The sequence below is a fragment of the Trematomus bernacchii genome, unplaced genomic scaffold, assembly GCF_902827165.1.
Source record: "Trematomus bernacchii unplaced genomic scaffold, fTreBer1.1, whole genome shotgun sequence".
Classification (NCBI taxonomy): domain Eukaryota; kingdom Metazoa; phylum Chordata; class Actinopteri; order Perciformes; family Nototheniidae; genus Trematomus; species Trematomus bernacchii.
This window is the reverse complement of record NW_022987469.1, coordinates 1,774,419-1,790,377: the sequence shown is the minus strand read 5'-3', so window position 1 is coordinate 1,790,377 and position 15,959 is coordinate 1,774,419. Positions and strand designations below refer to the sequence as shown.

At 40.2% G+C, this 15,959-nt stretch overlaps 1 protein-coding gene across 1 annotated transcript; it reads left to right on the top strand.

Moving 5' to 3' along the window:
- The first annotated feature begins 206 nt into the window (after window positions 1-206).
- On the top strand, window positions 207-5,110 carry arfrp1 (ADP-ribosylation factor related protein 1). Its single transcript, XM_034144416.1, has 7 exons — window positions 207-568; window positions 831-918; window positions 1,334-1,416; window positions 1,648-1,729; window positions 1,917-1,987; window positions 2,306-2,406; window positions 3,924-5,110. The coding sequence occupies exons 1-7, from the start codon at window positions 476-478 to the stop codon at window positions 4,009-4,011; spliced, it is 606 nt and encodes a 201-aa protein (XP_034000307.1). The 5' UTR covers window positions 207-475; the 3' UTR covers window positions 4,012-5,110.
- Window positions 5,111-15,959: the final 10,849 nt, after the last annotated feature.

Sequence of the window (15,959 nt, the reverse complement as noted above, 5' to 3'; positions counted from 1 at the left end):
ACAGCTGGTTTAATCATGATGACAAAGAAAGTAAACATTTTTTTTAAAGTGGATGTTCCTTTAAGGTCGTCACGCTCCATGAAACATAGAAATTACCGCAATGCTTTCTGGAAAATGTAGTTTTATTTGAACGTACAGCCTTATAACAATATGGCTTAAGATATACCGCTTACTTCATTTCCCACAATTCCTATAGGTATTGTACTTCCTGGTTAGATTCCACGTAGCTTCAGTGCCGTTAGAGAGCTTCAGATTAGGAAAATAGCTACAAACGAAGACTCTTACGGCTTTATTTATGTATCTTCGATTGTTGTTCAGTCGTGTTTATAGACGTGTTATTAACTGTTATGATAATGAAGCAACAGTGGCGCGTGACGCTGTGTTTACCCTCATATGAAGGCTAGGCTATGCTATCAAGCTAATATCACTAAGACTAGTTAGCAAGTAGTTGTATTGTTTACATATTTCTTTCAAGATGTATACCTTATTATCTGGGTTATATAAGTATGTTTTCCAAAAGGACGAATTCTGTGTTTTAATCCTGGGACTAGACAACGCTGGGAAAACGGTAAATTGGATGTTTCTCTGTAGTAGGCCTACAGCTGGGTAAACGCTAACTCGTTGGTCTTCATTGACTGTATTGTTGGTTGTGTTATGTTCTGCATTGTGCTGCACTCATCACTATGCTGCTTAGGCGACTGTTTTCTTCTGCTATGTAATAATGAAATAAGTCATGTAATGATATGCCTGTTAGCCTATGTCATGGCATGTGAATCACTGAATATACATATGTTATTGTCTGTTAAGTTGACAGTTGTCTCTGTTTGCAGACCTTTCTGGAACAGACCAAAACCAAGTTCAGTAAGAACTATAAGGGAATGAATTTATCAAAGATCACTACCACGGTTGGCCTGAACAGTAAGTGGATGTTCCAGTATGTCTTCATTTGTGCTTGACTGCCCAGGGTGGAATACTTTTCTGAAATGCCAGTGAATTGACAATTAGCCCATCTCTTCTCAAATCCAGTAACATGGTTCCTTTGAGCACCTTGTCAGAGGAGTGCACAATGACGACTTGAGGCAAAAGCCAATCACACTTCACATTGTGAATCTTATAGGGGGTTGTTTCAAAGGGTAACGGCAAACATGAATTGTAATTTACTAAGCTTATCGTTACTTGTGAACATAGTCATTTTATGCATACCTGCTTTCTAAACTCATTCCACTTCACTCTGTAACTCTTCAGACTGCTTGTTTTGCTTGTTTCAATTTGCTTGATTCCTCCCTCTGATCTACAGTTCTTATTTTGATAAATGTTTCACTTTCCTTCACAGTTGGTACTATCGATGTGGGCAAGGCTCGTCTAATGTTTTGGGATCTTGGAGGTCAGGACGAGCTCCAGTCTCTGTGGGACAAAGTGAGTGAAGAATGCAACACCAACACCATAGATGAATCTAAATACACTCGTAACATGAACTATTACATCCTGGTATATCAGACTTTCCTGACTGTGGCAGCTTCTAGCTAACACCTTCAGCAGTTGTATCAAATGGTACCTTCACTTGTGTTATTGTCCTTTAGATGAAGTGTTGGTTACTCTTTGTTTATTTCTAATGTTCTGTTTATATTTGTCATGTTTTATATGTAGTATTATGCTGAATCCCATGGAGTCATCTATGTGATAGACTCAACTGATGAAGAGCGCCTGTCAGAGTCAAAAGAGGCCTTTGGTGAGTTATGTCTATTATATTTTCAAATAAAATGGCCTGCGACTTTATTCCATTAAAATAACAACATTGTAGTTTAGAGGCTTGTTCTAGTGCAGAATGTTTATCATCACTTGACTTCATAACAAATGGTTTAGTGTGTTATGTTAGCTTAATGTGAAATCCATAATGTGACTCTTGTCTTCTGCAGAGAAAATGATCAGCAATGAGGCGTTGGAAGGTGTCCCGCTCCTCGTGCTAGCCAACAAGCAGGATGTACCGGTACTGTAGGATCATTTCACTTCATGAAACCATGTACAGAATTATGCAGTTTTATTTAAAAACACAGATTATATTCTATGTTTAGGCCATTCATCCACAATAAGCTGTTTTATTTTTAATAGAATTCTGCTTCCAGCTTTTCAAATATATAATCATTTGTTGCTTCTTGCTGTTTCATGGAAAATAAATAATCTATAGTTGTTTAACTGTTGGTTGGACTGTACAAGCAATTGGAAGCGTCAAGAGAGGGCCTGCTTTCCCCTTAGTAAAATAGAAATTAAAAGTATTTCTTTGCTGTTGCTTTTCCTCTGTTCTCAGGACTGTTTGTCTGTGCCGGACATTAAAACAACCTTCAGCGACTGTGCCCCGAAGATTGGAAAGAGAGATTGTTTGGTCCAGCCGTGCACTGCCCTGACAGGGTAAGACGGCTCTGTCATTTGTCATCTGAAGGTTGAATTTACAACAAATGTATGACAGCGGCTAAAATCACCTTTAACGCTCTCCCCGACGATGAGAGCGCCACAGACCGTGGATGCTTTTGAAAAAGGCCTCAAAACCCATCTCTTCAATAGAGACCTTTTATTTGTTACTACCCTTTTTTAATGTTTGTTTTTACAGTTTTTTTTACTATCATTCTACCGTGTTGTCTACTGTTTTATATTGTTCCATGCTCACTGCTTGTAGCACTTTGGGATTTGACCTCAAATATGAAGCGCGTTACAAATGAAACCCATTATTATTAACGGCGCATTATTTGCTACTAGCAACCGCTATCAAGGTCCGTCTCATGAAAGATATTGTACACGGCACAACACGGCGCACATTATTGTAGCTGAATGCAGTTTGCCCTTTTTTGCAATGGGAGAGGGAAGATAATAAGTTAATTTTCTTTAAATAAAAGCAATTTGTTTCCTAAATATTTCTCTTATGTGTTTAAAAAAATTGCATATCGGGGAGCTTCATTCATCTTTTTTCACAACACAACTAGTTTGATCACCACTGATGCCATGATCAGTGTGAGGTCTGGGTCTGACCCCCCGTTATTAATGGGCTTCACTCACCACCAACTCATAAGACACACATAATGTCATTGTAACTGTGTGTGGCTATAAACTCTGGTCTGTACAAATTGACCTGTTCTTTCTATCTATTTTATTTTTATTTATCGTAATTTTTATTCAGGCTGAATATTTTTGAGCGTCGAGTTTAACAGCCTACCGTAACAAGTTATTGTCATTTTTCAGTGCAGGTGTGTGTGAAACGGGTAACACACTGCTGCTGCTCTGGCAGTGAGAACTGTGTGCCTTTTTATTAGAAATAGAACAGCGCACATGTTTGCTCTGCTCACAAACGGACGTCGCTGTACGTGACGCTCCGAGGAAAGGACGATTGCTCTTCAAACACATCTCCTTGCTTCTTCTCCCTTCTCGTGGTTTCCTTCTAGGAAAAGACGCAAGTGAGGGACGCAGGGATGGAAGTTAAGGGACTTGGCATGCAGCTCTAGACACTTTAAGCTTAGCAGCACGGTTAGGGGTGAATTCTCCCTTTGAGGTACTTAACCTAGTAATTCCACAGTTTCATTTGATCTCAAAATAGTTAGCTTACCAAATCAAAATGCTTAGACGTACAATAACACAACAGTTATAAGCTCAAGGTCAAGTCACTGAGCTCCAACAGAAATGCTTTAGGTCACTATATCAAAGTGATGGATGGTATTGAAAAATGAAACATGGCTGGGAAAGAAACAGCTCTTGCAGATAGTGAGTATGTATGGGCTGCACGCTCTTAGTTCTGTTAATGCCAGCTGTGCACAAACCACCAGAACTTTATTTTCAGCAGCACAGCAGAACACCGTCCGGGTTAAAAATGCTCCACCAGCTTGATCCAAGGGCTGTTCTTTAAGTCCTTACTTAACGCTGTCTTTTCTTTGATGCAGGGATGGAGTGAACGAAGGCATAGAGTGGATGGTAAAGTGTGTGGTCCGGAACATTCACAGGCCACCCCGACAGAAGGACATCACGTAAGAGGAATCGGCACCCTTCACTCATTTTGGACTTTCTCCTTAAGGACATTCCATGTAAACCCTGGAGCTGATCACTCTCCTCTCTCCTCGTTTGGACTTCTGCCTTTAGGAGCTCATTACAGACGGTCTGACAGGATCATTGTACATGTGCTTTGAATGGACTTTTTCTTGTTACTGGTTCTGAAGCTGTGTAACGATCTCTCCTGTCCCCTTCTCTGTCACGTCTGTATGGAGCTTCACTGACTGAGGCATCAGCAAGACAAGCTCTGAAATACACAACACCGTAGAGGAGGTTCTCTATTTTTTTAAGAGTATAGAACATTTTCTGAGCATATTCGTGCAAACAGCATTGACTCTACAGGAGGTCTGGTTTACAGCGTTTAGACCTAGCATGGAGTCCAGCTAGCATTAGCGCTTTTGAACTCTTTAATCCAATGTACAGAACATAGAACCAGGAAGCACTCACTACTCTGTTCTTTACTTTACTTGTTTCTAACTACCAACACTTTTCTTGTTATGTTAATCACTCTTCATTTATTTGGCTTCACATAATTATCATAAGATAAACTCATGACAGATAAATGACAACAATTACCTATTTCGAAGGGTAAGTGGAATTTCTAGGACTTTTACTTTGAAAAGCTTTCTTGTGTCAGATCTATATAATGTGAACTAAAATACAACACTCTGTGAAAAGGAGAATACCAACAGCTGTTTAACTTTTAGGAGGTTTGGTTTTGTTAAATGTATTTGCATTTGTTAGATGACATGGTAATGGAGCTCCATACAGAGACGTCCTGTTATCCATTTGTTATCCGTCTTCTGTAAAACATTCATAGTGATCAAAACAGATTTTCCATTGGTTTTGGAAAGGTTCATAATGTTGCAGAGTTCCTACAGCTGGCTAACTGGATGCAATATTTGTGAAAACAGGGAGAAATCATACTGACCTCTGCTGAATGACTTTGACCCAGTGGTTGAACTTGGGGTGTATAAAGTGGTTAACAATCCAAGGTGACGTATTTTGTCTGTCATTTATATATATATATATATATAAATATAGATGATATAACAATAAATCTCTGATTTCAAACAAACAACATCTGTGGTGTTTTAGTTCTAAACGGTCCTGCTGTCAGTTCTCACAATGACCCTCACACCCTCACCCAGGACTGTTTGTATCAACCATGACAGCTTATTGTGCTATCAGCGACTGGATGACTGTGTGTTTTCTTACACTACTACATGAACTCAATGCAACCAGTTGAATGGGATTATATTGGAATATAACCTAAAGTCATGATGCACGACTATTACGTTTTTGGCATTTTCTGTTCTAATATCTGAATATTTGATGCTAATTATTATTCAAATGTATACATAGATATATATTGGTATTGATCAAGAAACTGTTTCTAGATGTTTTGTTTTTAAGCAATCAAACATATCCCCATAATATAATGAGGAAACTTGATATTGATGGTGGTGATCATCTGACCTGGGATCTGCTGCAGCACAGTGCCACCCTCTCAGAGCATCAGCTGGTACAGCTAATGGAAGGTAAGGACTGCACAAGCCCTTTTAAACAATAGACACACACACACACACACACACACACACCAGTTCTGTGGCAGTCGACAGGAGGATGAGCCCCTCTGCCTCCAACCTGACTACACATTGTTTCTCTGCGTTTCTTCACAGTATAATGATGTTCTCTCAGAAGTATATGGATAGGCCCCACATACAATATAACAGGTTTTATATGAAGCACACTTTATGCACCTTAAAGGTCCCATGTCATGGCCATTTCTACTGATCATAATTCCATTGTTGAGGTCTACTAGAATAGATTTACATTGTTCAATGTTCCAAACTCACATTGGTTTCTCATACAGCATCTCTGTATAGTATGTGTATTCACTCTCTGTCCTACACGGCTTGTTGGAGCTCCTGCCCCCCCCCCCCTCCCTGTGAGCCCTCTGATTGGTCGGGACGTTGCGAGGCTCTTTGCGAGGCTCTTTGCGAGGCTCGTTGCCAATACAGCGAGAACAAGCGAAACTCATCCTGAGCACACACAAACACTCAGCCGAAGTAAAAACAATAAGTGTGGCTTGATATTGAGTAAGAAAAAGGTTTATAACGCTGTGAGAATGGGTCTGCGGAGAGCATTTCTCCGCGATCCCAACTCGTCTATTACCAGCGTTCAGGGAGCTCTATGCAAGTCAATGGGACTCCCTGTTAGTTAGCCAAGGGATCCTGGTATGTGAGGCGCTCCGCGGATTGGTCCATTAGGGCCAATCCGGTCATTTGTTGTTGATTTGGGTGTTCACACGTCAGAGAACCCAGGAAGCATAAAAACCTTCATAACACACAAGGGGACGGGTAATAACCGGAAAAGCATGACATGGGAGCTTTAAATTGCTATTATAGTTCAAAGTGACAATGAATATTACATGTGTTAAAGACTTGCTATCTTTTCAGCCACTGAACACCTTTTCTATTTGTTTGACTTAGTAGTAGGAGGGTCATGAAGAGTGGAGGACACAGTGGGAGGCGCAGCGTGAGAAAGAAATTACGAGAAAAAGATGAGTAAAGTGTCACTTGCACACTTTTGGCTGTCTGTGGAGACCGAGTTCCCCCAAGTCGGCTCATTCCCTTCACCTCCACCTACCTGTGTGAGTGCAGGTTTTCCGCATTGACTTTGATCAAAAGCAAGTACCGGTCAAGGCTGCAGCCAGAGGATGATCTGCGTTTATTCCTGTCTACATTGCATCCCCTGTAATAATTGTATAGTAGATCATTACCATGTCATGGTAAACGTGTCATACACCTTTTTCACATTCAAAACATACATGCAGAGAACACATTTCACTGTGTGTGCTGTGTGCTCTGCATGTGTGACCATTAAAGAGGGTTTCATCCCTCCCAATTCTATTCTATTCTACCTTTTCAGACTGGCTTTAATGTGTGATTATGGTTGTGTACTTGTTCTAAATGTGTTTTTTATTGCTCAATTTTTATTTTACTTCATTTTACTTCTGTAAAGCATCTTTGATCCCCTGATAAATTGCTTGATAAATGAAATGTATAATTATTATTACAGAGATGGTACTGAATCATCCAATAATACAGGTTTGACAGCATTCATGTTGCACTCAGTGACAGATATAGTTGTGCAAAGACAGCCAAACAACAGCTTGAGGAAGAAGTTCAAAACCTGCACAGCCAGTCACTTTAAATGCATTTAAAGGTTACTATGTCAATTTTGTTAGATTATCTTTGGAACCTTTAGAAAACCATTAGCCGCGATGTAAACCAGCATTAACCCTACACATCAAGCTCATAGATCCCTGTGCATATCGTATACAGTGTGTTGGTGTGTAATGAAGACTGCTCGTATATCACTGGTCATATAAATCCTTCACTGTTACCTCCTCTGTTCGCACATCTTCTTTGAATTGGCCAGTAGAGTCACCACTAAGAGGCTTTATCTCTGACTACAGTTGGATTTAATGGAGCATATGGGCAATAACTGTAAATGGCTGGTATAAAATAATATTAAATAGAACGTATACACACAGACATAGTTTGATGATGTGTTGGTTGGATAACTGTATCAAAGTAACAGAATGTACTTAAGAACAACGTGTCAGAAAACAATTGAATGCAGTCACTTTACAGGCCTCAATACAGGTTCATCTTTTGTCTTGTTTAGAAACATCCGATCTAAGTTTTTAATACATTACATAATTACACCGTAGTTGTGTATATGTTATGACAATAAACCTTTGAATCTTGAATCTAATCTTATCTTTATCCTAATGTTGGAATTACAGTATATGTGCTGAATTGTTCAGCAACCCCCAGACTCAGTGCAATAGCCCTGGAAACATGTAGTTGGGAAGTTTTTAGGACTAATGCGTCCATCCTAAATAATAATGAACCTCGGGGTGAACGCATACATCTGGTTCTTCATGTAATGTCAGTAAAACATGGAACAGAAAGTAAACTTCACAGCATCACATCATGATTACCTCTTTAGGGATACTCCACATACAGTCTGTTGTACGGTAAACTATCAGTAGCTAAACGGTTCCAACCAAACAGAGTCTTCCTTCTGAACAGCAGAGGGCGCGTTTTACCATCAAATGTGATGCAAATCAGCTTAAGGCCTGGATCAATGTTCATATGCATACAGTATGCAGTGTAGAACGAAGTACTCCAATCCATTACTTAAGTAAAAGTAGAAATACTATGGTCTTCTTAAATTAAAAGTCTTGATTTACAAATGTTACTTCAGTAAAAGTACAAAAATAATTAGCATCAAAATTAATGTACAAAAAAAAAAGTACTAATTTTGCATAATGGCCCATTTTAAATGACTAAAAAGCACATATATATTATCATCTAAATATTCTTCAATTATCAAAACCAAGAGTACTCGTTAAGCAGAATGGATCTTTTCAGAGTATTTTATTATTATGATTATTATAGGATCCTGCTTTATGCATGTAAGTAACAGCATTTTAGTATTGTAGTTTTCTCGATGTTGACCAAATGTATATTTGCCTCTGAAATTCGGTGGAGTCAAAGTATAAAGTAGTATAAATAGAAATACTGAAGTAAAGTACAAATAGGTAAGAAAAAAGTACAATACTTGAGTAATTGTACTTAGTTACTTTCCACCCCTGTGTTTATGTATATGGGTGCACACTCAGTTGTTTTACTGTAGTGCATTTTATGGCAACGTAAATGAGGTGGGCAAAAGGACAGAGACCTCAGAAATACAGTTCAACAGCACCGTAAAACTATTCTACAGTTCAGTTAAACGCCTCTTAGTTTCATCAATAACTGAACATTATAACCTTTACCATGCAGGCCCACACAGTGCACCTGCTAAAGTGATAACTGACTGTAATGTCTAACTGCCTCCACTTGACCTTCAACTTAACATTTTATGACTTTATAAGCTCCATAAAGGAAGGTTGGTGTGGGGTAGGAAGGAAGGAACACACACACACACACACACACACACACACACACACACACACACACACACACACACACACACACACACACACACACACACACACACACACACACACACACACACACACACACACACACACACACACACACACACAGTGTTCAGATGGGACTGCTTTGTTTTGCAGCCATGGTGCAGAGAGGAGAAATCACTTACTGGTTCATCTGAGGACGAGCATCCCTAGAAACACAACAATGTATTTCTTACATTTTAAGTGTTTTCATTTATAACGTTTTGCAAGCTTAGTGGACCGTACACACTACCTGTAAGAAAGTATAAAAACATCATCCCATAAGAACAAAACATTTAAGGCCATAATCTGAGTTCAAGTATGATACTCAAATAAAATAGACGGTCTAACATTGCTAATAATAGAGATTATTTTTAACCATTTTATTACCTTCATGACTTGCCAATATACTGACACTTACTTACATATAATCAGTCAACCCAGTCTCACAGCATTTCGTCTTATAGTCACAACATTTAATCTATTTATTCGTGTTCACCAACACGATTTTCCCCTTTTTTTCGTGTCACACAGAACGATTTTAAAAGCAATGTATTTCTATAGGTAGTATGTTTCGTGCCTGCACCACGTCTTTTAGTCCGGTCGGGTCTTGGAAGACCGGAAGCTGTGTGGTTCATAAAAACATTTTCTTACTCAATATCAAGCCACGATTATTGTTTTTATTTTAAATCGTATAATGTCTGACTTTTTTTCCCGTCCGTGAGGAAAAGAAATGGGGCTCAGAATACTGAAATATTTATTTTAAACTAATTTGTTATTCTTTTCTAAATAACACACTGTTATTTACTCAACAATAACACACAATTATCCTTGTTTTTATTTATTTGTTTAATTCTATAATATCGGGCTTTTTTGCCATCCATCAGGAACTGAATTTCAAAATAAAGTCACCGGAAACAGACGTAGGTGATACCATGGATGTATAATAAGAACTGGATACGGCGTGGGAGGCGGGGCCTCGTTCATTCCTATGAGAGTTGCTCATTGGAGCATGAAGACAAAATGGCCCAACTTTTGAGAGAGCGAAACGTCACGAAAGTATTCATATAATCAGGGGTGCACACAACTTTCTCAGTGAGGTACTCAGATGAGTACCTGGAGTCAATGTTTGGTACTCCAACTTCTGGCGATTGTCAACGGGGGGGGGGGTAGTGGAGTACAGAGCTTCATGACCGCGGAGCGTGTGAACGTTGTGATCAGCTGTTTTAGTGCAGGGCTGCTGTACAGACCGACGTTAACAGCAGCCCTGTCTGTGCACACGGAGACCGACTCTGTCGTCCGGTGATCTAACCGCCTTCTGGAGAAGCTTCACAAGTACGTCGGTACGCAAATGCGCTTTGTGACACAAGTGACGGTACGCATTTCAGATTGTTGCCGCGCATGCGTACCTGCGTACCAGTTATGTGCACCCCTGCATATAATCATATAATCTGTTCTTATTGTGCATCCATGGGTAAAGGTAAAACTCATGTAGTACTGAACACGTCACATGAACGTGCCGGGCGGCTCGGTCCCGTGGGTTGGATCCGCGCTCATAATGCAGAGGAAAATAACTCAGAATAACGTTATTAGCACATTTTACAACTTGAGGATAGCCTACAAATGTTCATACTGGGTAGTTTATTTAGTTTAAAAAAAATTATCCAACGATTTCCAGACGTCTCTTTCCCAATGTTAGTCAATGGGAAAAAGTCTTTCCGGTCCCAGCGACTGATACGGAAGTGTATTACCGTCGTTTGGCCACAAGGAATATTTTCCTCAGAGTCCGGCGCACTCCCTGGGGGCTTAGGCGATACACACAACTGATTACCCAAGATCCTCAGCTATGGTTGAATCTCGGTGATTGGATGTTTTAGCCGCAATGCACGTTGGGATATGGTGTTAATGCGATATTAAATAACTATCAACAGAATTGCGTTGCCCAACAGCTTGGGGTGAAAACAGTATTTCCGGTCTCGAAGTTGGCATAGTAATCAGCAGTAGGCCTACTCATCAACTAAAAACATCAGTTTATCCTTGTTAATTACACAACATTGATTGGTTTAAATTGTGTACAATGCTTTTGTGTTTTCCCCCTTCGATCCGGAGAAACAAATAGTTTTTTCTGAGTTTAGTATGGCCGAAGACACTAATAATCATAATCCTCAGCTATCGTTTGGGACTACAGTCCCTTTGCTTGACCAACCCCGTGATTAATCTTCAAGCTCTGTGATTGGATGTTGGAGTGGCGAACGGGTCCGCCCCCCCCCCCAGAACTACACATGCTGGCTATTGTGTTTCGCAACATGTTCTATGGCACGTCTCTACTGGGAATTGTAGTTTTAAAAGACGTTTTCGTTTTTCGCTCAATTAGAAGTTGCCAGTATTTAACTGTGGACACCCCTGCAGGTTTAGGGGATAGGAAACACATTGGTGTTATCAAATTTAAAACATATAATGAATAAATGGGTGAAAAATGCTTGTGTCCATAATGGGCAGCATTAAATTATACCCACATGACAGCTCAGGTCAGAAGAGCTTTATTTAACAGCTGGTCTTATGTCTGTGACCCCTCCTGTTGTTCATTGATAAGCCTTGAAACATGCACTTGTCAAGGTTCAGAGGCACATTTTGCAAATATGGCAGTAGCCATCGATCATCTTAAGATAAGATAAGATAAGATATACTTTATTGATCCCAAGTAATACACAGCAGCATGTAAAACATGCAATTTATTGTTACTTTGTAATTCTACTCCACTACAATTCAGAGGTTAACCTGGTATTTTTACTCCGCTACATTTATTTGAGTTACTTTGCAGATTCTGATTAATGATGTGAAATATAAACAACCCTTAAATCAGACTTTAGTTACACCTGAGTAAAATTCTGGGAAGGTGATTGTCAAGTGCCAACAATCAGACGGGATATTTGATAGTTGGTGCTTGAAAAGACTAAACATTTATCTGCAGATCCCTATAAAGTATATTCTCTACTAATAGTTAAAGGGGACCTATCATGCAAAATGCACTTTTGTACGTCTTTTATACATGAATATGTGTCCCCGGTGTTCCAGGGAACTCACCAAGTGTCAGAAAACACAACCCTCTCTATTTTCCTCCATACCCAAATCTCTAAAAAAGGGGCTGCAACGGATCTGATACAGACTGATCCAGATTTGAACACTTCTATGTCGTCACAGAAGTGGTGCTACGGCTATTGGGCCAACTCTCCACCAATCAGGGGAATGTGGGGTTGGGCCACGGCCGGCCATTGCCGCTCGAAAGCGCTGGAGACGCTGTAGTACATATGCCAGGCCTGTAAGTGGCGCTGTAGTCTGCCACAAAAGCAGCGAAGAAGACTTCCCGCCCATAGTTACCATGGTTACCCTTCTGTTTATTCTCCGCTGTGGCTTTTTTTCTCCCTCCCCGAGGCAAGCGTTTGCTCCCGCTGCTTTAATTCAATGCAATCCCTCCCCGTCGAGGCAAGCACTGTAATTCTCTCCGGTTAGTCCACCAGCAGATGACAAACACCCACCTCTCCGCCTCTTCCAAGGAACGAGGGGACCGTGCGGCATAGTTTCAGTTTCAGTTTCTTTCGCCGGTCAAGATGTCCGTTAAAGTTTAAATCTTCCGGACAAAATTAGAAAAGTGCCGGTCAAAGGTCTTCTTTGTTATTTATTGAGCTTTAAAACAAATGAATAACGACTCTATAGGCCTATAACAATATAATAAAACACGGAGGACGGAGATCTTTTTTTCTCCCCCTCTTGACTTGATCAGAGCACGGCTTCCCTCTCCTGCAGGGGGTGCGTGGTCAGCTGCAGCTCACAAAATCAGCCCTGTAGACAGCAAACAGCACATAGAGCGAAATGAGGCATGGCTAAAATGCATGATCTGTTTGGTATTTTGACAGAACAGAAACGTATATATATATTTATTGACCTTTCCAAAGCGTTTGATACCGTCGATCATCGCATCTTAAAGCAGAGGCTACTCAGTATTGGCATATCCAGTCATGCAGTGGGGTGGTTTGTGAACTACCTCTCTGAAAGGTCCCAATGTGTTCATTTTGATGGGCTGTCTTCAGAGTGGTTAAACATTACTAATGGTGTTCCTCAAGGTTCTGTTTTAGGTCCACTTTTATTCTCCATCTACATCAATAGTTTAGGTGAAAATGTCGATGGAGCAACCTTACATTTTTATGCGGACGATACCGTTATGTACTGTGCAGGTCCCTCCATTAAGGAGGCTGTTGTTGAATTGCAAGCTGCTTTTAACATTATTCAGACTCAGCTCTCTGAACTAAAGCTTCTTTTAATGTTGATAAAACCAAGGTAATGCTCTTTTCAAAAGCCAAAAAGACACCAGAGCCTGTTTTAGATATTTTAACTACGCAAGGAATAAAACTTGAAGTGGTTGCCTGTTACAAATACCTTGGTATCTGGCTTGATGATTGTCTCACTTTTAAACGTCATGTCAATAACCTGCTTAAAAAACTGAGGGTTAGACTAGGTTTCTTCTACAGGAACAAGTCCTGTTTCTCGCTCGAGGCCAGAAAAAGGCTAGTCACTGTGACCTTTTTACCTGTGCTGGACTATGGTGATCTGATTTATATGAATGCACCTGCCAATTGCCTTGTCAAGTTAGATGCTGCGTATCACAGTGCACTGAGATTTGTGACAAACTGTAAAGCATTAACCCATCACTGTACCCTGTATGCAAGGGCTGGTCTGCCTTCACTAACTGTACGGAGGCTCAGTCACTGGTTTTTATATACAAAGCCATGTTAGGGAAACTTCCATCCTACATCTGCTCCCTGATCTCACGGCGAATTGTAAGTGGCTACTGCCTGAGATCGCATGCTGTGGTTTTATTAAATGTGCCAACTGCTAGGACTGTCTTAGGGAAAATAGCATTTAGATGCGCAGCTCCACTGTCCTGGAATAGTCTGCAATTAAAATGGAAACTGAGCAATCTGGTGCCACTAAATGTTTTTAAAGCTCGGTTGGATGCTACTGAATCGGAAGCTGTTGGTACCTGTGCATGTGGATAGTATGTAAATTGTAATCCCTGTAATGCTACTGTATGATGTCCTTTTGTTGTTCTGTTTATGTTTTTAATGTTTCATGTGGAACCTACTTGAGCAGGTCTCCCTTGAAAAAGAGATCAATGATCTCAATGGGATACAACCTGGATAAATAAAGGTTTGAAATTAAATGAAATGATACCTTATATAGGTATGGCCCTACAATATATCATTTCAATATAGCATGATAGGTGTCCTTTAATTAAAGACTGTATATAATGGCTATTTTGCACATCCCTTTCAAGATTTCAAGATTTTCTAAGGTTTATTGAGATATCATATACACAACTATGGTGTAGTTATGCAATGAATAAAAAACTTGGGTCGCAGGTTACTCAACAAGACATCTATCAATATGTGTGTATACTTCCACCATTAAACTGTCCTATTCTGCACATTTCTTATACTATCTACATACATCTTATAAGAGTATAATTAATATGTATAATATCAGTTAAAATAAGTGCTTCAACATAAGGCCCTTTCACACCAAGTACTTTTCCCAGGAATAGTTCCCGGAACTTTTCCCCGGAATTTTATTTCCTGGAACTATCTAGTAAATCGCGTTCACACCGGAATAAGTCCCTGAGGGAGCCGCTGACGTCACTTAGAATTAGAATAGAATTTGGAGGGATGAAACCCTCTTTAATGGTCACACATGCAGAGCACACAGCACATACAGTGACATATGTTCTCTGCATTTAACCCATCCTTCTTCTTCTTCTTCTTCTTCTTCTTCTTCTTCTTCTTCTTCTTCTTCTTCTTCTTCTTCTGCTTTGGGTTTATCCCAAAGCAGAAGATTCAGTAGAAGCTGCTGGGACTCCCAGCAGCGTCTACTGAAGCCTTCCGAGTAAATCGCCAGAACGCCGACACCTCCTCATCTCCACCCCTCCCATGTTTTCTTTTGTGTTGCCATAAGTTAGTCTCTCTGCGTTTCTGCGCTGGGCTAATGCTAATGCTAATAATGCTAATGCGAGCAAATAAAATGGTGGCTTCACAAAAACTTTTCAGAGTTTTACGTGGGGGGGGTTTGCAATTCGCCCAGCCAATCAGAAATTGGAACCTTTTTCTCCCCAGGAAAGTCCATGCTCTCTAGCAGGGACTAAAAAGGGGTGAAAAGGTTAGCAAAAAAAAGTTCTAGTTCCAGATCTTTTTGGTGTGAACGCAAAATCCCAGGAACTATCGGAACTATTCCTGGGAAAAGTACTCCGGTGTGAGAGCGAACTGCAGCTTAGTTCACACCAGAGTACTTTTAGAAAGCAGGGACTTTACTGGGGAGAAAAAGGTTCCAATTTCTGATTGGCTGGGCGAATATACCCGAAATACGTCACTATACCCAAGAAGTAAACAATGGAAAATGAGAAATCTCCAACGAGGCGTTCTGGGGCAGCATAGACAGGTCTTTTCTGTGTTAGAGTTTTACTCGCTACAGGGTGTACTTTGAGGGTTTGTGACTCTGCAGACCGTTTACATGCATAAAAACCTACATAACACACAAGGGGACGGGTAATAACCGGAAAAGCATGACATGGGACCTTTAAATTATTATTTTCTTTTTTTAAAATGTTTTCGGATTTCATATTGCATAAACACCATATCCCAACGTGCATTGCGACTAAAACATCCAATCAGTTGTTGTGTTGGTGCTGTGTTGTTGTTGTGTTGTTGTTGTGTTGGTGCTGTATTGGTGCTGTGTTGTTGTTGTGTTGGTGCTGTGTTGGTGCTGTGTTGTTGTTGTGTTGTTGTTGTGTTGGTGCTGTGTTGGTGTTGTGTTGGTGCTGTGTTTGTGTTGGTGCTGTGTTGTT